Genomic DNA, 26,960 nt, shown 5'->3' on the forward strand with positions numbered 1-26,960 from the left:
AGGCCGAACCAGATCAAAGGCACTGGCTCCTAATCCCTTCAGTTTCAGTGAATCCAGGCAGGAATGCTGCCTGACAACAGCTGAGGGTTGGGGGCTGTTGCCTGCCAAGAGAGCCACTGCTGTCGGGGGGAAATGAGAGGAACCCGATAGCTCCAGAGGTCCCATGGCCCCCAGTTGCTTCAGCGTGGCTCCAAGACCTTTGCAAACTGATCTGTCCCTTACTCTAGATACAAATGTTGACAAAACGGAAGGATTGTTAGAATTCTTTTATTCTAGGTTTATGGAATCAAAAATAAAACTCAAGAATTTATTTCTATGGAAAAAAAATAAGGGCGTTACTTTCTTGTGACTGTTTTATTGGCTTTTCATCTCTCCCAGTGGGATTTTATTCTTCCAGAGGTAAACAAACAAACCTAAATTGACCATTAGCTGTAAATAACCGAAGGAGGAGACTCCAAATTGTTTATATAAAACTCCACCGATGGTTGGACCCACCGTCCGGGTCAAGGGCTGCACTGAGGCGCAAATCCCAAGCATGGCACCTAGGAGAGATGGCAGAGACACACAGGGTGAGAGCAAGTCCCAGCATGGAAAAGCAGAGAAGAGCACACAAGATCCCCTTCATCCCTGATGCTGCTCCCCTGCAGTAGTAGCAAATCGCTTCAAATAATTTCTTGCATTAATTTATAGTGGTCCAATTAGGATTTTTTTCTGGTTAGGGACTCCTGCAAGCAGGGGGACCAGTTTCCACCACCATGAGCCAGCTCAGCTCTTCCCTGAGTGGTCTGGGCAATCACAGCACTGCCCAAAAGGCAAGGTGGGTGCTCACCGCTGCCATCACCGGGTCCAGGGATGCCTTTGGCACCAGAAGGTGCTGCTGAATATCACACCTGGCAGGGCTGGTAACTACTGCATGGGATTAGGGATGGAGAGGTAATTTCTACGGTTATGTTTGAGCCTTCCTAGCAAATCACACAGATTCTTCCAATCTCCTAATTTACCTGAGCAGGCGCTGCTCCACCCAAGATACTACTGCCATTTATTCTCTAGTCTGAAACAGAGAAACAGCTCTCTAGCAGGAGTGAGAGGGGTAGACCTAACGAGGTCTTTAAGAATAAATAAATAAAACCACAGATAAAGAAGACAGAACCCCCTTGAGATACTCCCCCAACCCCCTTTGCAGAAAGAGCGGGTATTTCCATTTGGATGGATATGCGAGCCCTCCGCCCGGCTGGGCCGGTTCCCCCTTCAGCAGCCCTCACATTTGCATCCTTAACAGGAACCCAGCGGATGGGGAAGCACCTCCAGTTTGGCAAAGGCGAGGTTTTTTCCACGTGCAGATGGATGGCCAGGACATCCCCTGTCCCACACACCCCAAGTCATGCTCTTTTGTCCTGCAGTCTTTGTTTAGGACAGCTGTCATGTTCAGAGGAGCAGAAAATACCTAACCAGCTGGCAAATCATTAGCTCCCAACTCTGGGAGGAACAGCAAGCTGACATCATATTCAATAAACTGGTGCCCAGCTCTGAAATGATCTTTGCAATTATTTTTTTACTATCAGTTTTCCATTAAGACACATGCTGAGGTGTTGTCAGCACACACCCGGGAAGGATGAGGAGAATGCTGTCCTATATGTTAGAAGTGGAGTAAGAGCATGATATTTAACGTGGGCAGCCACGGGGAGATGATCCCCAGCTCCCAGAGAGAAGAGGCAGCCAGGTGTTCGTGTAATGCCGGGCAGCGACTGCCCGGCTTTTATCAGCGTGCTTAAAATACTTGTGCAATGAGCCCAAGCCAAGGGTGTAACCATGCGGAGAGGGAAATCTCCCGGGAAGCGCTGCCGAGTGCTCCTCCCACACATGGGAACACAAAGGCGATGGGTGGGACCTTGCCTTGACCCTTTGCCAATGGGAACCATCCCACAACCACCAAACTCTCTGGGCAGGTTTTGCAATTATTTTTTCCCCTCCAGGTATTTGAATTAAACTAATTACTACGTGCAATTGCCAAACTGGCTCTTATGATTGAGGAGGCACTTTTTTTCCCCTTTCCTTTTTTTTTTTTTTTTTTTTTTTTTTTTTTTTTTTTTTTTTCTGGAGCAGAAATCCATTGTCTTAAAAGGCCGGGCTCTCCCTGTGCACTTCTCCAACGTGTTGCTGAGAAAGATAATTTCTGTTTAATGGGCTTAAATTAGATCCCTCATGTCAGACGCCCTCAGGCTTTGGGACACTGTAAATCTCCGCTCTGCAGCGTGGCCATAGCTCTGTGGCAAAGCTGCACATGTGACAGATCTCATTTAAGGCAAGACCTTTAACTGGGACAAGTCAGCGCATCAGCAGAAAATTTCCTGCATTGCTTCGCGCAGCTCTGTGAATGCACACGCTCACCTCCTTCGTCATAGCTATCCCACCTTCTGCACCTTCCCTGCTCTTTTTTCTCCCTCTCCAGCTTTTCTCCGTTCCTTTTTCCCATACCTGGCATGACCTGTGCCGGCTGGGAGCCCATCCTCCCCTCCCATCCCAGATCTCCTCTGCTCCCGCAGGTTTCAGGGCTGGGTGCTGGCGGCTGTCCAAGACGGGCGACTCCTTTCCAACTCACATCCTGTTGCCTCGCTCAGATGATGGGGCTGGCCCAGATCAGCCACACACCCATGGGGCAATCGGGTTTAACCATTAGGTCACTGTCGCCAGCGGCTGCCTTTGAACCCGCAAAGCTCAAGCAAAGCTGGGGGATTCAATGCCCTGAGCCCTGCCTGGCTGCAAACTCTCCTCCCCAGGTTCTGATGCACAAATAAAATCAGGACACATGGGCCCGTTACGCACAGAGGCTCTACTGGGCTTCCTGCCTCCCTCCCTCAGGAACGGGGGGGGGATCTGCGCAGGAACAAGACCTCCATTCTTGGGGAAGGACTAGGGTTGACAAGGAGTGCTTGTGTGAATGCAAATCCCCCTGGGCTCAGGGCTGCCCTCCCACCAGCTCATGCATCCAGCTGAGCAGCACGTGCGTGTGGGGCTGAATTTTCTCTTCCTGCCTTTGAAGATGAAGGGGAAAAAAAAAAAGTCAAAGGGAAACTAATTAAATCATTTCTGCTACCTTTGCTTCAGCGCAAAGCCTGAGCTTTGACAGCGAGCAAAAACTCAAACTCAAAAGCCAAACTCATCAGCCTTGGAAGGAAGTGACCTTGGGATCGGATCTAAAGCAGGCTGATGGGTGCAAGGGATGGTGCCGTGCCTCCTCCCACTGCTCTCTTTCTGAGATCCCTATTTAAAATGCAAGGATGGGTGAGTCAGTGTGTAGCCAGGGCGGACAGGCTACACTCCTGCAACGCCCCATCCATCCCAGCCCCGTGCTGAGATGGACACCTGAGCTCAGCCCAGACTCCAGCTCCTTCAGGAAGCCTTTTCCTGACCCAAAGAAAAACCACCATGGGTTCTACAGGCTGGAAGCTGACCAAAAACATCCGGAAAAGAGAGCAACAAGGCTCAAAAGTGATGCTTCCAAAGGCAAATACTCAATGTGCGATTTCCTTGCGTTAGATAAAAATTGTTGCAAGTAAGTGCTGAAGTTTTCAACGCAGTGACAGCAAACCAGATTTCCATGCTCCTAGTCAGGGATTCTAATGTGCCACCAAAAAACCTCTCTTTGCGGAGCTGGCCTGGGGTTCACAGAGGAAGGCGCAGCCTCTAGGCTGCTGTATGGGTGGAGCAGCCTTTGCGGGGTGCCACCCACGGCCAGGGATGGATGGCAGGCATTTTAATGGCTGCATTTCTCGGCGAGACACCCACGCCGTCACTGCTGCAGCTGCTGTGGAAAGGCAGCCTGCCGGCTCTGCTGTGTCAGGCATTCCTGCCTTCGCCCCGGCCCCTGCCCGCTACATCCAAAACAAGTGCAGGACCATTAGTACCTCTTCCCCCAGAAATGTTGCGAGGAAAAAAAAGCACAGTTCGAAAGGTGAGGGCCAGGAAGGAGTGGCAGACACAAGGTTTTCCCCCAGTGCCAGAACACTCTGTGCCAGAGCGTCCCTCTGTGGCATGCCCAGTTTTGAGCCAGCTGTAACTCTGCATTTGTATTAGCACTTGGCATGACATCAGCTCAGGATGGACAGGCAGGGGAAAGCCCTCAGTAGCCCATGGCATCCCCCGATGACCTGCAACCTGCTCCCTAGTATCTGCACCGCTCTGCAGCCTGCCTCCATCCTGCCCTGCAGTCCTGCTCCACCATGGGGAGACCATCCATTCCACCAAGGCACAGGCTGGCCTAACAACATGTGCAAGCAGGGAGCAGGGTGAGGCAACTAAACCCATTTTCCTCTCTGACCAAAGTTTGCCTCAGGGCTCCAAAAGCTAAGCGCTGCTCTGGTTTTCTTCACAAAACCCCTTTGAGAAGAGCCTGGATGAATTCCAGCTTGGTTGTATGTCCCAAAGCCGCTTCGTGCCCTTCCCCCTGGCGCTCCTTCACATGAACATCGCTCCAAGTCATGAAGCAGCAAATTTTCTTCCTGGCTGAGCAGAGGGGCTGAGACTCTTCCCAGGGAGGGGAAGTCTGGGGATAAATGGTCCTCACAGGTGGAAATATCCCGCCTGAAAATCATAGGCTCCCAGCATTTGTAGGAGATGTAGTGGGTCAGCTCTACAAATAAACTACTGAAGTGATTTTCACAAAAGCACATCACCCAGAAGCATCTCAAAAGTGCTGTATAAACTTCACTAATGGGCTGTGCAAACTACAGCTCCCGTTCTTGGTAGGGTCTGCGCAGAGGTATCTGCTCAGACAGCTGCTGGGGAAGGTGAAGGGTGCAGACTGGCATCCCAGAAAGCCTCAGCTAAAGCAGAGACACTCCTGGGTACCTGCTCTGGGAGCAAACCCTGGAAGGGCTTGAGCAAAAGACATCAAACCGGGTTAAGCCAGCTCCATCCCCACACAAACTCAGCCAGGCTCCCATGACAGTAATGTAGGCATATTTCCTTCTGCAACAGAATTAAAGCCCCAGGTATAAAGATTTAAGTGTCTACCACTGCTGTCTTGCACAGAGAAGTACAGGAACTCTGACTGAAACAAGGCCAAAACAGAGAAGGGGCAATTATTGCATCAGGCAAAGCATGTTTGCAAAGAGTAATCCAGAATCCCCTCCTGAGATACCTTAAGTTAAGCGGTGCGAACAAGCAGCCCTCTCTGACACTGTCACAGTGGAAGAGCAGTGTTTTTTGGGTTTTTTTTTAACCTACCTCGGCTTCCCATGGAAAAGAGTTTGTGAAAGCTTTCCCTTTCTGTGCCCATCACTATGGATGCCAGCAGGCAGCACAGGACTGGGATCACTGGGTTGTGGGATGCTTGCTCAAGGTTGTTCAAGTCCATGCTGTATTAGCCCCACCAGCCCCATTCACCTGCCCTGCCAGCACCCATCGTGTGCCCAGCCAGATCCAGGTGTTCACCCAGTGCTCCTGATGCCTCAGTGCTCCATAACTGTGGTGGGAGCTGGGAAGTGCCCAATGGACTCAAAACTGAGAAAATACCAGTCTAACCTTCTCTGCTGAGTCTTACCAGTGTCGGAGGAGGGCACAGCCTTGGTGAGGATGCTGTCGGTGATGGTGGCCAGCATGCTGAAGGCAAACACCAGTGGCACCGCAATGATGCAGTAGTGCCACACCGTCTTCATCAGGGCCTAAGGGACAGGACACGACAGACCACACATCATTAGAGAGCACAAACGGTGACTTTGTGGCAAGAAACAATCTGGAAGAAAATCACGAGTCAAACCCATGGCTTAGGGAAATGGTGGGAGCCACAAATGGTACATGGTGGTGCGACTTTGGCCATTGTGGGGTCTTTCACAGCCTGCCATTTGTCTGCAGTGAATATTCCAAGCATGCAGAACAAACGATACCCTACAATCTGGCGGCACGTTTCCCCGGCACTGCTGTGGGTATTTTTAGCATCTGGGAATTAGCGATGTCCCTGCACCCTTCCCCCTGTCTTCTGTGTTCTGCCCAACTCCCGAGGAAATGTTGAAGAGCAGATGTATGTGGTGTACTTCAGGAAGCTTCCATTACTTATACAAAACAGCCTAGAGAAGGCTTTTTGGTTCATTATCATAAATAATTAAAACTAAACCGAGCCTGTCAAAATAAATGAGCACGGTGCATTATGTAACACCGTACCTTTGGGATTCCTAATCCTGTTCTGCTGCTTCCCTGCTAATAAATTCACCGAATTCAATAATCTGGAATAGGTTTTCTGGCCATGAGTGCACATTAGCGAGCATAATTAGGGAGAGTAATGATTTTGTTATTGCACATATTCTTAGTGGAGACATCCCTCCAGCTGTTTAATGCTGAAACAAAAGCGGTGAGGCTCCCTAAGCTGTAGGGCTGGAGCAGCTCCCAGCTCATTCACAAGCCCTGCTGGTCAAATGAATGGATTTCTCTGGGGCATGGAAAGGAAATTCCCCCTTTATTCCAAGTCTCCTGCTCTAACCCATGTCTCAAGGTGTGTTATTGTGGCTGGAGAATATTTCTGTCACTGGTTTAGCCAGAAGTTTCATTCTCTGGAGTTCTCTGTCCTAAGATCTGGTCCCTGCCTCTCGGCTACAGAAGATGGAGGAGCCCAGAGACATTGCTCACTAATGACTTGGAAATGTTGAGGTTTATTCCTAGTTCCCCTCCAGAGTCACACACAGCCAGGTTTTTCTCCTCAAAGGGGCTCTTTGCCTACATTTTGGTTAAGATCTAGGTGCTTCTGATTAAGGAATCAGAGAACAAAGACAGAGGAACAGGTATTTGGTACATAAACAAAAGGCAGTCGAGTAATTCCTTGCTAGGGCAAATGTCATTGCAGGACAACATTGCAGAGCTCATAGAAAAAATCAGTTTTAATCCCTTCCGCTTTGTACAGCCTCCCGCATGGGCTGGAGCATGTGAGCAGAAAAGAGCAGAGGCATATCTGTGTCTCTTATAAAACCAGGGGAAATGGCTCCTCATTTCCCTGGGGCTGAGGAAGAACCGAGCCCGGCAGAGCCCAATCCTTGTTACTCCTCAGCTGCTGGGTGGTGAGTGGTTTTTCTGAGGTGAACAGATCTGAAAGCATTTTTTAGGTGAGAGGCAGAATCAGGAGTCTTAGCAGACAACTCAAAAAACAAATGCCTGGGACTGGGAAATGCAGGCAGTGAGGCAGGATGAAGCACAGCCATGCCTTCAGACAAAGGGAAAAACTTCCCCATCACAACTGCCAAGCCCTCCTACAGCCCTGCCCACACTCTCCCAGCTCACATCTGCGGATCAGACACTGGTTATCCTCTCCTTATCCAGGTGTTATTGCCGAGCTCCCAGCCCACCCCTTCCCTTCTCCAGCTGCCTGTTGCTGGGAACATCCTGCAGCCTGTTCCCAGCTGCAGCTTGTGCCAGCCTTCCAGAGAGGCTTCAGCCCACCTCCCCTCCCTGTGATATCAGGATGTGTTCTGGAGTGTCTTTTATTAACAGCTAGTCTTTCTCCTTACTTCCATCCTTCGGGGAGGGGAACTGCTGCGTTTGGAGGCCACATGCTGCAAGGGCACAGCAGGTGGGATGCTCCTCTATCAGCAGCTGTGAAGGATTAAAAGCTTCACCCAATAACTTCTGCATTTGGGGCTGCTGCTGTGACAGCACTCCTCCCCACCGAGACAGAAAGCCACTGCAAAGCGGATGTTTTCTTGGCAGTCACTTGGACAGAGCGCTTTGTAACAAGGCGTCCCGGCAAAGAGGATCGCAGCTGCATTTGCCTATGAATAGTTCTCATGGGAAGTCACTGCTGACCCTTGTCCCCAGGCCCGTGCTGTCAGGATGTCCACAGCCCTCTGGGCTTGGCATAATTACCAGCTTTAAGATGATTTCCTTTCCTGGCTCCTGCCTCTCCTCCCTGTGCAGCCAATGTGAGCCTTCCTCCACTGGGACATCTGTGCTGCCCCGTGCGCCCCTACACTGCCATTGCGGCTTTCTCTGCCAGCTCCACCTGCCTCCAGCCTTCCCTGGAGGTCAGTGACACCTCAGTGCACAAAAGCCATATAATTCACGTTGCTGCTCTGCATGACTCCCATGGGACCAGGATTCAGCACAGGGATTCAGTCCCAGCAGCACCTGCCCTGCGCCTGGCTGGGGATGCTCATCTCTCCAGACGGGCCAGGTCCACCTTGGTCCCACCTAACTGCTCCCACCCATGAACAAAAAACAGTGGTGGGACTTTCAAAGTCCTTCCCAGGCCATGCTCAGGAGAATCAAGCTCTGTGCAGATGTCCCATGTTAAGGGGGCATATTGATTTCAGCCAAAAGAGCATTACACCAGTTGGAAGAGAGCCTTCCCAAGCATTCTACACCTGACAGAATCCCCAGGAGCCTCAAAAAGCCCAGGGGGAGGAACCACGCTCCATCTGCACAGCCAGCCCTTGGTCTGCACCCATCCTCCCTTCGCAGCCTCATCTCAGACATGATTTAGCCTCAGATTAGCTAAGGTGTGTGTAGGTGCCTCGTCTCATCCATGTAGCTGGGAACCACAAACCTCTGCACCCCCCAGGACATGGCCCTGACCTCCCCACGGCTGCGGTATGGTTGTGTGAATGGCACTCATCCTCCCTGCAGCAGTGGGAGCACCAGCGTCCTGGCAGCAAGGCTCAAGGCCAAATCCTGCAGGGAATGTTGAAAGGCTGATGCAGCCCAATTGTCCTTTGGGTCCACTGCACTGACAGGGACTGTGAGCACCTTTCCTCCATCCCCATGGCCTGGGCAGAGCTGTCAGTGCCCTGAACATGGCTCATCTGAGCAAACACAGTTCCCAGCAGAGCTACCTACATCCACTCAGTTTTCCAATTACTGTTTGACATTGGCATCAACCGTCGCCCATGCGGACACAACCAGCAACAGCTAACACCACTTATCCCAAAATGGAGGAACAAAATTACTGCCTTGCTGGAACAAAATTACCTCCTTCCCCCAATACTTTCATGTTGGGGGATTAGACAAAAATGAAGCCCCAGAAGGAGAGTGCACAACCTCTGCTCTCTCACTGCAATATACAACTGCAATGATTTTTCCCCACCGTAATCTTCATTTGCTTTCTGGGTAGTCCAGGAAGTGCAGTCGCTGACAAGACCAGGCCAGGATTTCTGTGCAAATCCGGTGACTCAGGAGGGACTTAGCGAGTTTCTGTTCAAGATTAATATATTTTTTAATCCCCATAACTATTACTCACACGGCTCTTTATCATGGTTTGGCGCAATGCTGACGTTGAGCGCGGCTCTGTTTGCGCAGAGGCCCAGGAGAGCTGGTTTTCCCTGCCCTGAAGACCACCCGAGAGAGCCAGAGGTGGCATTTCCAGGGGCAGAGCTCACCGCCAGGTGTAACAGACCTTGTGTCACTGCCTGTGACGTTATTTAAGACACTGTGGGTGATTTCCCACCCGCCTTACCATGCCTAGGCCCACGCCGGCAAAGACGAAGACGCTGAGTCTGAGCAGGGTCATCTCTGTGCAGTGTTTAGAGAGTTTCCCAACCACCAAACCCTGGACAACCTGGCAAAGAAACACATAATCACCATTAAGCCTCATATAATATAATAATTTAAACAAACTCAAAAGAGAATTGCTACTTTCTTCAAGCAAACAGGTTCTTCCATTGGGGATTCTTTGACTAAAAAGAACCTCACTGCCACAGTAAATGACTGGAAGGCGTGATCCATTATTTCAAGTGTTTTGCCTTCTAGGGAGAGATCCATCCCATCAGCTGGGAGTTTTACTCAGGGTGTATGCCTGAGTTTACCATCACTGCCTACTCAGCAGCAGTGACTGAAACTTTCTAAAAACGCTTGCAGAAACAACTTGTGGTGTGTTTGTGAAATACAGTTAATAGTACGGTCTTCATTCTTGGCAAGTCCTCCCCAAAGAAAAACTGTACACTTGTAAGCAGAGCAGGAAAATGTCTGTACCTTCTCTTGCCATTATTTTAAACTATAAATATACAAATTGGGTGGTTCATAATTTTTAGGCAGGAAACAAGTATGACGGAGATGCTAATATCCAGTCTCAGCAGGACACGCAGATGTAAAGGATGGAGAACTGGTTCTACAGATTTTAAACAAAAACTGGGGAGGCAGGGAGGGAAGGAAGAGCAAAATATTAAAATCTCAGAAGATATGTGCCTTTGCCAGCACTTTTCAGAGCAAGGATTCCATCTTTTATTTATCTGTTCAGCATCTCCCATATTACAGTTGATCCTGGCCCAAGTGGACACAAGAGTAGAGAGGCTGGAAGAGATCACGGTAAAAAAGTCTGACCGACTGCAATTCAGGTAAGAGACAGATAGGAAACTACTGTGTTTTCCCTGCCTTGAAAGGGTTTGTTTCATCCCAATTAAAACCCCTCTGACTTGAAAGAAGAGCTCTAGTTCAAAATGCTTTGTTTGGTGTCTTTGGTGGGCTTTGTTTCTGGGGCAGTCCATCCTGGAGAAAACTGCTTGAACCAGGAATGACACTACGCTACACTCAGCCTTGTTGTGTTAGTCCTGAGGCAGAAACCTAAAGTCGGCTGAAAGGAAATGAGTGCAAAATAAATGAGAAAATAAGTTATTAAACAGAAAGGAAATGTTAATCTATAATCACCACTCTGGGAAAATAAAAAAAGCAAATAGCAATAGAGCGAAAATGAACTTGACATAAAGAACAATAGCTACAAAATTAATATACATCCAACAGCATACAACTGAATGGAAAACAATCAAAATTCAACCCTTCACTTTGCTTCAGAGCACAAAGGATTTTTGACATGAGGGCACATGACACCAAGAAGACATTCTTGCTCCTGCCTCCTTTTTGTCATTGTCCCTGCCTTTGGCCAGGGCTTGAGAGCGTGGCTCACGTGTGCCCAGCTGCCGCGTGACACTGGCACAGGCTCTGCGTGTCCTTCCCAGCTCATGTCACCTGTCAAGGCCTCCGGGACACTAGTGGACCTGCTGTGGCACGAGGCTTGGACAATGCCTAGAGTGACCTGAGTCATCCTGACCAAAAGCCCTGCCATGAGAGGAGGCTGATACCAGTCCCAGCAGCTCCTACTCCAGGGGTGGGTGGGGAAGCCACTGAGTGACGCTCCATTAAGCTGAGCACTCCAAAAAGGGAGAATCCTCATTAACTTTTTGCAACTTCCCAGTCCCTCCTACAGCTGGGGCTGTGCTGAGTCATATGGGATGAGGGCTGAGCCATGTCACAGGGCATGGACTGACTCAAGGGTGGCATCACCCAAACCCCAGTTCGGCTCTGCTGAGCCATTGGAGGAAAGGAAACATTTCCCAATTTGCCCAGACTTGAATGGCATATTTTATTGGGATTCACCGTACAGGCACAGCCCAGTCCCTGCCCTTCCTTGAGTCATTACGGTATATCATCAGCAACATCCCTGGTCTGATGGCCATGGGAGTGGCGTTCCCAAAAACATTGCCATCACTGCACCCTGCATGAAGGCAACAAGCACCAGTGCAGCAGAGACAGGCTCTGAGCAGGCAGGACCTGGAGATGTGCAGAATGAGCTGTCCTCAGAGTCAGCAGAGCAGAGGGATGGTCCTCATGCCAATGCTGGCATTCCCCGTGGGTTTTCCCACCAGTTAGGCTGTGGCAATACAAGCACAAGGTAAAACATCACTGCTGAATCAACCAGCTTGGCAAGGGGACTTTTTCCAAGGGCAAGAATGAGCCCAAGTCACCTGCTTTCCCCTTGGGGCTGGGCAGAAATCCTTAGGTTGCACAGATGGCAGTCCCCCATGGGCTATCTGGGCTGCCTGCCTTGCTCCCCAGCATGGGCACTGCTGATCCAGCCATTAGTCCCAGGCAGGAAAGGCCTGGGATCATCAAATCATCCTGATTTTGGACACAGAGCCTTGATTTAGGTGCTGGATAATGTTTCCAGTCACCAGTAACTCTGACCTCACTTTCCAGTCTGAATTTAGACCTGAAAACCCATTACTTCCAGTCTGCAATTTTCCCTTAGTGCAGAGCTCCTGGGCTGGCATGAGCACCTGCCTCTGCAGGCACATCTGGGAAGGCGAAAGGTGGTTCATGTGCACTCTCCCATGTCAGATTTTGGACATGTGCTGCCTGTTTACCAGGAGGTAGCGGGGATATGCCAAGTGACTTGGCCATGGACAAGCTTTGGTAGCTGATAAATGGGAGTGTATCCTTATTTTTTATTCTTACTGGTGTGTTCTGGACTGTTTCCTTGCACATGAACTCCCCTTGAAGATCGACTGAGATGGGCCTTGCTCTCCTGCATTATATTTTGCCTGGATGGTGCTTGCCTTTGTAACCTGACCTCCTTTGAAGTCGGGGAAGAGCCAGTGTACCTGGATGGAATGCCTTCTGCCATCAATAAACAAAAGAGAGAGGAAATTGTTTGCAAGTGAAATAACAGGCACTGCCTGTGGCTGTGTACATATGTCACAGGAAAAACCATCTCATCTTTTTTTCCTCCCCCCTCTCCTTCTTTAAAGGCAAATAAGTCTCCCAATAAATGCATAAGAACAGCCAAATCTCTGTTCATCATTTTCTGGATTCACCAAGCTGGGGACTTGTTACAGTAGTCCAGCAAATCACATGGAACAATATTCTCTTGCCTCTCTCACTGCATTTGGTTTCTGGGAAAACAGCTGCTCCCGTTTGCTCAGAAAGGCCAATTTGACTGTTAACCTCTAACAAATTGCAGGGACCCCTTGCAGGATGGAAATTATTTGAAAGTCCAAGGTGTCAGTTTTTGGAAGACTTCTGAAGCACCAGCCCTGCTGCACGGAGCTGCTGCTGAGCTGACTGGCACCTGCAAGGAGCTGACCTCACCTGTGGAGGTCAGAGGAGTCATGCAGGTGCTCAGCTGGTCCCCTGCGCTCATGGGACTGTTGCTAAAGATTCTTCCATCAGCACCTATCAGACAGAGCCCAGCAACAAAAGAAAAGTTCCCTTTCACCGGACAGCTTGGAAATGAAGAGCTGTGAGAAGGTCGGAGAGGCAGACACAGCAGGCCTGATAAGCTGGTACAGCCTCGCAGAGAAGATGCAGGGCCCCATCGCTAGCACAGATAGCATGATTCACATCAGAAGCCGCCTCCCACGCCCTGCACCCGTATCTCGCCTTTGAAATTGTGCCGGCTGGCAGTTCCCAGGCGGGGAGCCTGTGCGCCTGGGGAGGGAGCCGCTGGGGCAGACACGGGGGTCAGCACAAACCGATGCCGGGGCTTTTCTGCACAGGCTGAACGTGGTGCACAGCCCCGGCTGGGGGGGAAGGGAGCTGTTTTACTGACACAGCGATGCCTGAAATGGCTTGAGTAGTTCAGGTCTTGTGGGAGGAGCGGGAGGACGGTGGGACTGGAGGGAGGGCTGACGGTGAGGACCAAACTGCTGAAGGCAGCACTTTGCCCAACAGGGGGAAGAGGATGGTGTGTTTTGCAAACTCCAGCCTAATCGCTTTCTTTCCCCCTCCAGCCCACCCCTCTCCACAGATATAAATCCTTCAAAGCGAGGAAACTGGAGAACTTTCTGTTTGTTGTTGCAAGGTCCTTTCACAAAGTGGGTTTTCCCCCTAGGCATACCTGGCTGTAATTAAATCCCCGGCTCTTTAATCATCTCTTTTGCTGTGCAGGGGAGAAAAAAAAAAAAAAAAAAAAAAAAAGCGAGAGGGACAGACTGGTGATAAGATGATACACAATGTAAATCTCTCCTCCAGGAATCTCTCTCATCTTTTCAGGATCACTCCGTACCAACTTGTCCCTCCAGAAGCTGCACAGCTAGAGGTGGAGTTTGTATAACAATACAAATTTAAACGCAGTAAATAGAACAGATGTCTTATGATTTCTTGATCCTCAGGGTTATAAATATCTACCCCTTTGTCCCACCCAGAGTTTTGTTTGGTGCATTTTGCTTTGGTTTTTTTTTTTTTTTTTTTTTTTTTTTTTTTTTTTTTTTGAGAAAAAGTTCTTAAAGGAAAGTTTCCCCCACCCCCTCCTGTGGTTTGAAATCTAAGCATCAGATGTGACTTGAGATATCAACCAGGGACTCCAGATATTTCACTTGCCTAATCCTCCAGCTGCATTTTCCAAGCCACATACTACACCTGGAAGGTCTCCATGCTATCACACTTGCAAACTCCAGGAAAAAAAAAAAAAGAAAAAAAAAAAGAAAAAGAAAGAAAGAAAAAAAAATTAAAATAAATAAATAAAGAGTCTAGGTTCATTTCAGCCCATTACTCAAAATTGAATTATTTTAAACCATTATGAAATTAATATTCTCTAGAGGGAGATTGAATGGCATTTCACACTGCCAGGCATTGACTCCGAGGGAAATTTCATTCACATGGCTTCTCAGATGAGAGGACTCTGGGAGCCCAGCCCTGGAGGACAGAGGGTTTGTGTCCCTGATGGGCTCTCATAACTCTTGCCTGGAGTGATCAGTGATCAGATAAAGATGCTTCACGCACATCATGAGCAAGGGAATGTCTGCAGTGCAGCTGCCTGGTGCAGAGGCAGCTCTCCTGCTGTCTGCCTTCCTCTCCTCATTTTGTTATCTCCCACATGACTTCTCTTCACCTGGCACAGCCCCAGCTCATCAGACAGCCCCACACTTTCAGGGTGCTTCACGAACCACTGCAGAGACCTGGGTTGCTTGAATTACCCCCGCGTGCTACTTTCATTTCTCCGTCCGTTCCAGCCTCGGTCATATTTCATTTTCTACGCTACAACTCTGTGTCCTCATCGGACAGTTCATTCTCTCAATGCTGTCTCACTGCCTTCCCACAGCCTCTTTTCTGACCTTGCCTGGCTGTGTCCTGACCCAGACACGAGCCCCCTTCCCACCCTCACTGCACTTTCACCTGCCCCACACTTTTCCTGCTGTTAGGTGATGATCACCACAGGCTGAAGTGAGACTGAGGAGCTCTGGATGGGATCCCTCAGGTGATGCCTGAATTAGTGGTGTGTCTAAGCTAACATCCTCCAACTGCAAAGAGGGCAAACACCTCACCTCCTGCAGGGTCTGTGTTTCTGTGCTGATTCCCCATGCAAAGGGCTGTTTCAGATAGCAATGACAAAGAACTTGAGTTGCCTACTTAAAATTAGGTGGACTGACTCAAAGTCTCTCGAAATCTCCTCTCTAGGTACTTCTGCAGTTGGCTTGAATGAGAGGAATGAGGAGAAACAGATTCTTACAGTGCCTTGGCCACTTCTCACCACAGCAGGTCAAATGAGGTTGGGAAGCTGAAAAACTAGATTAAGCAATTGGAGCATAATATCCTTGGGGTGGGAGAGGAAGGCAGGAAGACACCATCACTATTTGAGTCATCCTGGGATTGCTGATCGGGCTGGGAAAGGGAGCTGCAACATTGCCTTCTGTAAGAGGAATATGTAAGTTCTGAGAATATTTAATTAAAAAAAATAGAAACGACAATAGCACAAAGAAATTTTTCCCCCCTTAATTTCTTTGATGTCCCCTTCCAGCTATAGAAGTCCCTAAACACTATCTTTTTCAAGTCCAAGAGGAGATGCAAACATGGGAGACAGGTTTCCTCTAACAGGAGGGCTCAGGGCAAGTCCAAGAGGATAGGAAAATCCTCTCACAATGATTTACAGAAGGGCAAACTAAAGAATAAAAAAAAAATCAAAGCTGAGTATCTGGCTGATTAAACTCACTGAAAATTTCATTATGTTCCTTATGAATAAAGCTATCATTTACTCAGTGAAGTGGGGAAGCCAGTCAGCAGATATTAATCATCGTTCACCTATCCAGATTGGTGGAATTCTCTTGCACCTTAATCTGCATTTGTATCTCAGCAATATCAATTCACTGTACAGCAGAAACAAATGCATCTGAAATGCCAGCTTAGGCAACAAAAGCAGCTCTGGGGCTCAGCAGGACAGAGCCAGCACACTGTTATTCCCTGCCTACTAGAGCAACTCAAACAGAAAGCAGCCATAAAACATTAACCCAGACACCATCTGCAGGAGATATCTTTGGGTGGTTCTAGACAGATGCCTGAAAGTAAATACATGAATTCTAATCTCTTAAAATAATCTAAAAGCCAGGGAGGGAGAGTTTAATTTGGTCCCGTTGAGGATCTTGTCCTGCATAAACCAGAGCAGAGTTTGGAACTGCCACTGATAAAGTGGAAAGAAGAAGTGACAAAGCAAAAAGCAGCCTTTTGCAAGCTCTCGGGGGAGATGACTTTGCTGTCACCAAGAATCAGGTGTCCTGGGATTTTTTTAAAAATAGAATGTTTTTTCCTCTTTCCGTTTTGGTGTTCTGACAGTGAACCTCAATGCACCAACATGAAGAAAAGTTTGTACCCTATGACCAATTCACTCCTATATTTCTGATGTCCAGAGCCATGCACTGTAGAATAGGCTTAGCAATATGGATAGAAACTGCAAGGATGTATGAAAGAAAACTGCCTGGCTGATAAAAACCAGTTTCTGTGTCAAATGTCCCAAGGCAAAGGCTTCCCAGCAAAGCACATGCTGCACCTGAGCCTGCAGGGCCCTGCTGGGTTGGATTGTGGCAATACGAATGATTGGCCTCTGTGGGATGAAACTCTGTGAATCTGGGAAGGTCAGGCCCCTGGTTAGCACAGGCATCTGATCATCCATTAGGAAGCAGAGTGGATGCTGTAATTCCCATATCTTCCAGGGCTGTGTCTCTGTGTGGGGTGCCCCAGCATGGCAGAGGAGGTAACCTTATCTACAGCAGTTTCAACCAAACTAACCTGGGGAACAATGGCAGTGAAGGCAGGCAGATATTCCAGACATAACAGTAGTGTCCTCAAGACAGATATCCTGGACCTAACAGCAGTGTCCAAGCTCCATCTAGCAACACAAAACCACTCCTTATAAGAGCTATTGCTGCCCACGTTACCCAACTCTAAACAGGCACACCACAGCCATGCTGCAACTCCAGATTTTATTTCTGTGTATGTCACAGGGATTTAAGTGCTGTGTCTAAAGTTAAAAGCCCAGATGTGGGGAGTCCTTCTGCATTCAAATGGGGAAGAAGATATGGGACAGTCACTTGGCTCCTCTAAACCCTGAGTGATGTCTGCAGATCCTGGCCTAGGAGGCAGCATACAAGGCTAGGATAGGGAAAACCTCTGAAAGCAATGGAGTTTGAGTCAAAGCTTGATTTGGAAAGCAGCTGCTGATCACCCCACTTTTCACGCTGTTCCCATTCTGTGGACCAGCAAACTGGTCCTCTTTCCAAAGAAGCTGGATGGGGCTGCAATCAGCTGGTTGGGAGATGTTCACAGGACCGAGAAACAACTAGTCCAAAGCCAGCCTCACAGGAGGGGCATGACAAAGGCACCATCTCCTCAGCTCCAGGCAGTTTACTCTGCAGAATCCAGATGCTGACATACAGCCATGCCTGCCAGCTGCTCTGCCGAGATGCCCAGATTTGGTGAGACCAGGCCAGAGCCCAAGTGACTGGCAACACCATGCCAAATCCAAATCACAAAGGAAGCAACTTAAGCTGCCATTCCCCAAATGAGAAGCTCCTCCAGATTCCACAGGAACTCTGTGGCAATGGCCAGGAAATGAAGAGGATTTAGTAACAAGACCACTCTCCTTCAGGATATCGCTCAACTTGCATTCCTACCTTGGGGCTTGGTAATAACCATCTGCTGCTCTTTCTGCAAAATCATTAAGCCTCTTCCTCCAAAAGGAACACTCTGCTATAACACAACACTGCACATTTTTGACCCTGTTAATGCCTAATTCAGCTGACTTTTCCCTTTTACCGATTTTGGTAGTCTCCTAACCATGTTCCATCACCCACCTTTCTGTGCTTTGGTTGTTTTTTTTGTGTGTGTGTGTTTGTTTTGTTTGTTTGTTTGTTTTTTGTTTTGTTTTCTTTTTTGGGAATCACAAGCTTGCTATCCTTGTTTCCATGCAGCAGAAACAAGTTCTTCTACACTGAAGGGATCTTCAGTGAAAACACCAGTAAGATTGTCTGTTTTCCTGAGTGTACAGGGTGCTTCTACATAAACGTAAATCAAATAATCTGCACCAGGAAAAACCTCAGCCAAGGCACTTTAGCTTCAATGTAAGTTTTGTTACAAAACCCAGGACATATCAGCCCAAGAAAATTGTAGCTCTAGAGCTTAAAGATCCACAAAGAGGGACAAGGGGAAGAAAGCTTTCAGGACATTCCTTGCTCCAATTTCTTGCCATTCCAAGGAACAGAATAAATTTGGAGTCACTTCTCTTTTTGAAGCTAAATGCTGTATGGCAGAGCTAGGATTTGCCTGTCAATAATGCACCTAGATTTGGAAGAGCATGTGTCCAGAAGGTAGTGAATTAGGTAGCAGTATGGCAAGCTCATCTGTCTGAGAGGGGGACTTGCACTTCACTTACCATTTGAAGGACACCAATATATGACATCAGATATCCAGACTCCACTGCTTCCAAGCCAAAGAAGTCCATAGAGATGATGGAAAACATAATCATGAACAAACCTGGAGGGAGGGTTAATGCAAAGAATACATCAATACACTTGCACTGCATATAATAGCCCAAACCCTGCTCCCAGTCACCACCAGTCCAAGTCAGTAGCTCTCCCTGGGTTTGCCAGCACTGGGTATAAACATGAGCAGAATCCTACTCAAACTCATTGTAGTAATTTAATCTTTAAATGTTAACCTTTTTATCCCCCTTACTTTCATCTTTAAATAATGTGACTATGTAGGCTGCAGTTTCAGCTGTTAATTATAAACTGGTAAATATTTGTATCACTGAAGCCAGGCTAACCATTAAGACAGCAAGAAAACATTTGTTCAGACAAGACTGTAACCATAAAAATAATCTGATTGGATTCCTCACCCCTTTTGCCTGACTTCAGATATTCACTGTGGGGAACAGCCCAGTGACATCAGTCAAGATGCAGTGGTTTCACTGCACACCTCAGCAACGATGTGGGGCATGTGAAAAATCTCTTGTGTGGACTGATAGCCATGTCAACACAAGCAGTCAGGAAAGTATGGACAGAAAGAGCACAGACCACATCTGCTTTTCAATTGAGGTGATTTCTGGAAAGCATAACAGAGAATGTCCACTCAATCTCAAATGAAAATACAATAGTGTGTGTTTCCCCCACTGCCAAACACAAACACAGGCGTGCTTGCACATGCTCCCATCCTACAGAGAGAGCCATCAAATTAAAAATACTATGTCAAAACACTGCACTTCAAGTGTGGTGTGGGGTAAGAGTCTGCTGCTTCCCCTAGTGTCTTGTGCACCTGAGATGGAGCAAGACAGTGGGAAATTGGGGCTCTCTGCATGTGAGAAACCCCACAATGTGCCTGTCAGAGATCACTGATCCTTCTGGGAGAGAAGAGACCAGATGGCTTTTAGCAGTTCTGCCTTTCCGTGTGAGATCCTCTGAGTTACAAGGACTGGGTAAAAAGGGAGCTGTGTTCCTCTCCTTCCGGAAAAAAAAATAGAATCCAGGAGGCAATGTGTGAGGACTGAGAAGACAGCTGGTGGCCTGGCAAAGTGACATGGCATGGGGAGGATTTGCCAGCTTTTCCTGGAAGCATGAAGAGGGCAATTCCAGATTGCTGGTGGTCCACTGTGGAGGACTGGCTTCTTAAGGAACAAGAACAACTCCACTGCATGCAGCAGCCCAACGCCAGCACTACCAGTGCGGCACCTGCAGCAACAAGGACCTCCCTGCAGGCACCCCAAGCCTTTGCCTGGAGGGAGTACCGCCCTCCCATGCCAGAAAGCCTTCCTCAACCCCACCGGAGACACATCCTCCCCCTCAACAGGAGTAGCTGCACTCCAGCTGGCTCCATGGCATTGGGAGAGAGGGATGGAGGGCAGGAAGGGCACCCTGCTCTTCTACTCTCCAGCTCTGTGGAGAAGGTGCCTGGGAGCTGGGGCTCATGAAGATCTATGGCTTCACCACACCCCTCCATGGAGAGCACCCCATTGTTACCCAGTTACTTTGAAATCACTCTCAGCTCAAGCCAGCTTAAGGTAACATGCAAATACCAGTATTTACTCACAACACCCAAATCAGGCAACAGAGTTGCACATGTTTATAAAAGGCACACGTGACAAAATGAAAGAAAAACCACACTTGGTTTCACTTGTAGGAAGATTAGATTGAAGCAGGCGCTCGCCCTTCATCCCGCACCCCACTGCAGGTACCACCCAGGAGGGGCTCGGCCTTCCTACATGCCTGATGCCTCTTCCTGGTACTTCCCTCCAGCTTCTACAGCTCCTCTCCCCTTTGAAGTCCCTCATCAAGTTAAGACAGATTTGGATCTTTCTCCTCCAAACAAGCTGCTTTCTTTCGGAGCAGGGGAACAGGCTGTGCTCCTTAATTAGAATTATACCCTGCCTGGCTCCCCTGGAGATGTAAAGGTCTTGTTTTCAGATGAGTGTCACCCCTGTGCCTGCATGGTCCCTTAAAGCTACCTGGGGGAGGGAGACCCCCTTGCCCCTCTTCTTTCAGCAACTAAGGTGGTCTCACCCACTGGTAATCACACATTTCTTGATGAAGCTCACAAGGCGAGGCTCAGATTGAACTAAAAAAACATGTTATGCTCACTGGAGCATGGAAAGACCTCAGCAGGTTCCCAGCTGGGTAGGCTGCAGGTCAGCTGAGTAGAGCCACATAAATAATGATAAGCCTCAGTCCACGCTGACAGGCTCAATATGAAAAAAGTGGAAAATGGCATAAAATACCCTCAGAAACATCGCCTTTTTTGAGGATGTCTAAGAAAAGGGTGAACTCCTTAGAAAACCTGGCATCAGTGGGATGAGTTACAAGGGCTATGGAGCAGAAAGCAGGGAAATGATTTGTGCGATGCAGTAACGATGACAAAAAGCTCCAAGGAAAATCAGGAGTGCAAACCCTATTGGGAAAAAAAAAAAAAGTGACATGTCTGAAAGCAGCCTGTGGTGGTGTGAGGAGGCAAGCACAGCCTCTAGGAGCTCATCACAGCCCTCCTACGCTGGACTGGAAACGCGATGGGATGCAGAGCCCTAAGGCTCACTGCAAAACGCTGCTTCACATGTGAAAGAAAATCCTTTAAAAAACAGGATACAGGTGCTAAAGCAATCATGCTGAAACTAGATTTTCCAAAGGGATTAGGCAGCCAAAGATTCATACAAGCAGCTATTTATCAGTGTTTGCAAGGCCCTGGTGATTTCTTGTCAATGAGAGTTACATTTGATATTTTTATCCTCTTATTTTTCTTTCTGTCTCTTATCTACCACAGTGCAGTGAGGCTCTCTTTTCCCAGGTCAGCTGAGAAGGTAACTTGGCTGTGCTGGAGCTGTCTGCTGCCTGTCCAATCCCTGGCAGCTCCTTTCCTGCAGGAGGCAGAGCCCACGTCTCTGCTTTTATGCAACACAGGGAGGAGGTTCCCAGCCCTGCAGCCCTCCCGGGGAGGTTCTTTCGGTCTCAAACAAGCTAATTTTAGACAACAATGAGATCCATAACGAACAAAAGATTTTCTTTGCTGTATATCACAAACTTGTTTACAAAGTAAATAGAGAACGGTCTGTAATTTGGGCAATCTAATTAATTATACAGTTGCAGCCTGGAGATGAAAGGTAAATGAGCTCAGGAGGAGCTGAGCCTCCAGCTGTGAGCTGCAGAGAATTAGCCATGGCCAGACCCTCTTTCAGCTGCCATCAGTTTGGTCAGTGACCTGAAGTGAAGAGAGATCTGCAAAGAGAAGTCACTAGGAATTTAATCGCTCCTCACTGTAGTGTGAGTGCTACAGCAGGAATGCCTCCTGTGAACTTTCTCCTGCCCTTACAGAAATACTCCCAGGTATTCAGCGACAGACTATTAGCCTGCCTTAAGTCCCAGCTTCACTGTCTCCATCCTGTTTGCCCAGAGATTGCCTTGCAGTTTTGGGCAGGAGACGTTTATTTCGGTTCAGTGAGGATTTTTGCTTTCCACGGGCAAAGAAGAATGGATTCTGTAACAGGCAGAATTTGCATTTTGGCAGGAATGTCTAAAGCAAAGTGCATTTTGCCTGGCCTTTGAACAAAAGAGAAAACACAGGAAATTAATGTGCAGAACTCATATGGATGCATTCTCAGGCATTTTTAACAGAGAAATGAATGCTACTTAAAGATGAGAAATGAGCCAGAATCAGCTCCCCTCATAAAACATTTGTCTCATTCTGTGAAATGTTGTCATTTTATACACTTTTTAGAGTACAGTTTTAGAAGTTTATTATCTTAAGAACCAAACAGATTGCACTGTTTGGTCAAGCCAGCAGTGGTTTGAGACTGTATCCTGTCTCCAGTGGCAGAGGTAGGACAAACTGGCATTACTGACCTCAACCATTGCCAGCTACACACAACTAGTGGCAGAAAAAATCAGAAATGTTTTACTTCCCTGCATGTTATTCTACAACTCCAGGAATAACAGATGAGCCTGACCAAGCCCAGGAAAGCAATCCCCTTCCAATTCTGCCACACTCCACAGCCAATTTTACTTTCATTTGTAAACTGAATTTACAGTTTACAAATTAGCATTATATTGTTAAATCATGCTTCATGTTCTTTAAACTTCAGGGGCTTCTCCAGACAAAAATAAATTGGAAAAAATGCAGTGTCTAAAAGCTAGGGTGCCTTACGTCCCCTCTTATGATCCCTGTTTGGAAGGGAAGTGCCTTAGTTTGTTCAGATGCATGAGACACACATGTTATGATGTGCACAAAACTCAGTTCTTGAAATTATCATCAAGAGAAACTGAACTTTTTGGGCTGAGTGGGAAAAGAGCCATGAAGGCTTTGTGTGTGGAAGGGCAGAGAACATCACCCTGTCCTTACACACCACTGATGAGGATGACATGCAATCCTGTCTCTGGTTGAGTGTATGGGGAAAGAAGTTAGAGGATAGGCAAAACTGAAGATTATTAAATTGTGGCCAGGGATACATAATCTGGCAAAAAGGGAGATATGAACCATGCCAGGACAGCAACTGACTCAGAGGAAGCAGGTAAACAGGTGGGTTTGGGAAAGGTCTGAGGTATCAATGAGTTCCTACCATGACATGAAACTCCCCCAGCAGAATATGTAAGGAAGAGGAGAACAACTACCCCCATCAATGTGCAGGGGAAGAAACATGCTGTGGGTCCCCTGTGTAAAGTCTGAGCCTCTCATACATCAATAATTTTTAATTGTTGGGAAAAAGGTTAGGATACACATACACCTTAAAATCACTAAGTAAAATCAGGAAGGGCCTCAGTTTTTCTGGCAGAGGACAGTTTTCTTCTGCTCTGAAGAGCTCACAGCCCAAAGAGAAATGACAGACAAGAGGAAAAAACATTTGCAGTGGGGGGGGGATGGAGAGATTAAGTGATTTGCCAAAACTCCCAGATGCAGCCAGCCTATGACAAGCAGTGTATTTGATACTGAGTTCCAGGGTTTTGACCCTGGGTAGCTGAGACTACCTGAAATCGTCCAACATCACGTCAGGAGGTGAACCCTCACTGCTCTGTGATCAAAGGCAACATGCTTTCAGGAACTTGAGACAAGCCTGGCCTACAGTGTGCATCATCCTGTTTTAAGTACATCAGTAATCATCAGCAATGGGTGAGATTTACCTATGGGAAGTCCAGCAAAGACCTTGATTATGAAAACTTCCATTACTCCTGGAAACTTCATCAGGCGCAGAATTTCTCTGATGCTAAACAGGCTGCCAGACTGTGATGCGCCTGCAGAAGAGGACATATGGGTTAATACTCTGTGTATACAGGTTAAGGGTAGAAAGCAGGAAACTCTGGGACTCTGCTCAGGTTCACCACCCAAAAACCACCTCTCTCCTGCTCCAGCTTTGTGCCGATGGCAGGAGGTTGGCAGCTGATGCCAGGTCTGCATGCGGAGGAACCCTCTGAGACAGTGGGGTTTCCTCCCCTGCCAGACCAAACTAACCCCCAGCAAGGAGTCCACAATCACCTTTTCTGAGACACAAGTCTGGGTTGCAATTCTACATGGCACAGTGATCAATATATTTGGAATAATACTCTTCCGTAAGCACAGCTTAGACACTGAAGTGGCAGCACGTCAAGGCTGGGGTCTTTTCGCCTTTAAATGCAACCTCAGAGTCCTTCAGCAGTTCTTGCAACATGTCAGTCCCCTGCCCCTTTTCATGTACTATTTATCAGAAACACAAAATACTCACTGTGCTCTGTCACATGATGGTCTGACTCTGGTTTAGTCTGTGAAGGGATGCAAACCATTGCTATCAGAGTGTTGATGACACTTCCCACCAGCCCAACATATCCAGGAACATAAATGCTGTAAACAGGAAGAATAGAGGTAACTGGATCAATAACATAAACAAGATATTTATACCTCCATCCTTCAAAGGCCTGGGCATTTGGATGAGGAACAATTCCTCTTGAAGTCACAGTACACCAGGCATTAAAAGAACTCACATCTCTTCATGTAGGGTTTGGATATGACCACGGTTTGAAATTTCACCAAAAGATGGCTATTGCTACCAAGATAGCTTATAATTTTATTAATAATAAAGATCCCTGTTTGCTTTAAAATGCTTTTAAATCTCCAAGTGTCAGGGGAAAAGAGCTTTTCTTGGTTTAATGAAGCTTAGAAATCTTCCCACAGAAAGCACAGCATCTGCTTGTTAGAATCCATCTAATCCCCATCTAATCTCCAACTTCATTCATCTAAATATCATCTCACTCCTTGAAATTTCTCAGTGAAATAAAATAAAGGAAAGTACTCAAGATGATTAAGGATGCTAGAATATGGCCGACAAGCAGAACTAAACCCACTAGAGAGACGATACCATTTGAAAAGGAGGCATTAAAAATAAAAACATCATTACAAAACCTTCTGAGAAGGTAAACAGCATTTTGACTGATGCACTTGCTTTTCCCCAAAGGTGCCTAAAACCAAACCAATATCAACTATCAACTACAAAACCAACTTCAACTATCCCTCAGAGCCCCAAACATTGAATCTTTAACAGAAGTAGGGCCACATCCTTGGGTGTAGGCACAGTGAACAGCAATTATTAACTACAGTTGTAAAATGATAAAAAAGAACAATTACAACTTATCTAAAAAACACAAACATGAAAAAGTCAACAGAGCCAGTAATTAGTCCTCAATTATCACTGTCCTCTTAAAAGAGAAGATTAGGAAATGGCTCCTCCTAGTCTTTAAGGGTATGTGGGAAGATTCCACACTCTAAAGGGCTTTAATTTTGACAAACACAGTAGAGCAAAGTCCAGGGCTGGAAGACTGAAACTGAGGGAGGTCAAGCTGAAAATAAAGAGAGAAGTTTGTTTTAACAGTGAGAGCAATTATCCAGTAAACCAGCTCATTAAAAGTCTCCCCCATCATGAGAACCCATTTAGTTGTAGGGTTTCCTAAAGCATGTGCTTAAAACCAACCACAGGAAGCATGTTTGGGGTGGGAACGCCCAGCAGAAACACCAAAGGCTGGTGTCATGTAAGGCACAAGATGAAGTGACCACCAAGGTGCCTTGGAGGCATCAAAATTTAAGCATTTTGGACTTCAGCAAAGTAATGCCAGGATTTCACCAGAGAAGGCTTTGAAATTTTGCAGATCCATGCAGACTTGGAGGTGAGTGTACCATCCTTGCATTCCCAGCAACCTGTGCTGCCAAAAATAAGATGTAAAAGTGAGCTGTGATGATGAAAACCCCAGCTGATGCTCCCTGTGAGCCTGCTGATGAGAGACAGCTTATTGCCTGGCTTTTTACAGCTCATTTCCTTGTCAGACTGTGGTGTATGTTTTTCATGGAATAACCAGCAGCACTAATTGTAAAAGCCTAAGTTTCCTCCATGCTAGACAAAGGCACAGTCTAAGTAATTTCTGGAGTATTATTTAAGTTACAAAGCAAGACAGTCAAGGGTTGAGATGTAAACAAACAAGAAGAGCAACAAAGAGCAAATATAAATACATATATATATACACACACATGTATTTCTGCTAATAGTAACAACAAAAAATCCCAGTTGAATATTTTAATTCTCATTAATTATTATTAAAACAACAAAACCAGATAATATCTTTCTGCAAAAGGACTAGCACAGTAATTTAGACCTGCTGCCTTCTATCCGCCAAGCTGCTTCACTAATTAACTCAGACCACAAAATTAGTCATTTACTGGATCATTACTTTTCATTTCTAGTGCAGCAGGTTGCCACTTTCTAAATTAGAGTTATATGCCAAGCAGTTTCCAAACTACCGAAATCAAATTTGTGGACAAAAGTTTTTATCCAAGACATCCAGAATTTCTACTTTGCATTGCAACATCAAGTAAATTTACTAAGAAAATAAAAAGGATAGAATAACCAAAAGAAGTAGCTGCAGCTGGCTAAATGTGTGCGGGGTTTTGTGGTTTATTTTTTCTTTTTGGTTGGTTGTTTTTTTCTGGGAGTTTCTATATATCAAGCTTTCATTCTGATATGTAAAAAACACATCTCAAATTTTTTTATCAGCCAGAAAAACTTCCTTTCCAGTCCTACTTTTTCCTGAGGTTGTCTGGAATCCCACACACCAATGTAAATATGTTTTACTCTTCACATCCAAGAAGAATTACAGTAAGCAATGACAGAAGGATCCCTCTGTAAAAAAACTATAAGCAAACAATGCCCAGTGCTTACTTCACTGCAAGCTTAGGACTGTTAATTCACTGCTGTGAAAGGGAGAGGAGAACCCTGACAATTTACATATTTGGGAAAACGTGGGCTTGATGTAAGAAATTTGTGGAATTTTATATGGCTGGTTGCTGAAATCAGAGAAATCCAGTAAAATATGGAGCTGAAAATTGTGTTTCCCAGCCGAGCCTGAAGCATTCAAAGTCATCTGAATCTCCCTTTTCTTAAGCACATCTTTCTGTAAGTGCTCCATCTTTTTCCACACATTAAGCACTGTCATTCCTTGATGGAAAGATGAGGA

The 26,960-nt window shown here is 47.0% G+C and overlaps 1 protein-coding gene across 1 annotated transcript in view; it reads right to left on the reverse strand.

Annotated features, from left to right (window-relative positions):
- Positions 1-269: 269 nt before the first annotated feature.
- Positions 270-26,960, reverse strand: part of SLC22A18 (solute carrier family 22 member 18) — a 61,501-nt gene continuing 34,810 nt past the window's right edge. Inside the window, exons 5-10 of the mRNA XM_066187686.1 lie at positions 24,188-24,303; positions 23,610-23,720; positions 18,389-18,489; positions 9,434-9,535; positions 5,543-5,663; positions 270-542 (exon numbers count right to left, since the gene is read on the reverse strand). Coding sequence (XP_066043783.1) covers positions 355-542; positions 5,543-5,663; positions 9,434-9,535; positions 18,389-18,489; positions 23,610-23,720; positions 24,188-24,303 — 739 coding nt within the window. The 3' untranslated portion in view covers positions 270-354. The remainder of the gene's footprint in view (positions 543-5,542; positions 5,664-9,433; positions 9,536-18,388; positions 18,490-23,609; positions 23,721-24,187; positions 24,304-26,960) is intronic.

The sequence above is a fragment of the Chamaea fasciata genome, unplaced genomic scaffold, assembly GCF_029207755.1.
Source record: "Chamaea fasciata isolate MVZ Bird 193981 ecotype frontalis unplaced genomic scaffold, bChaFas1.0.hap1 SCAF_7, whole genome shotgun sequence".
Taxonomy (NCBI): Eukaryota; Metazoa; Chordata; class Aves; order Passeriformes; family Sylviidae; genus Chamaea; species Chamaea fasciata.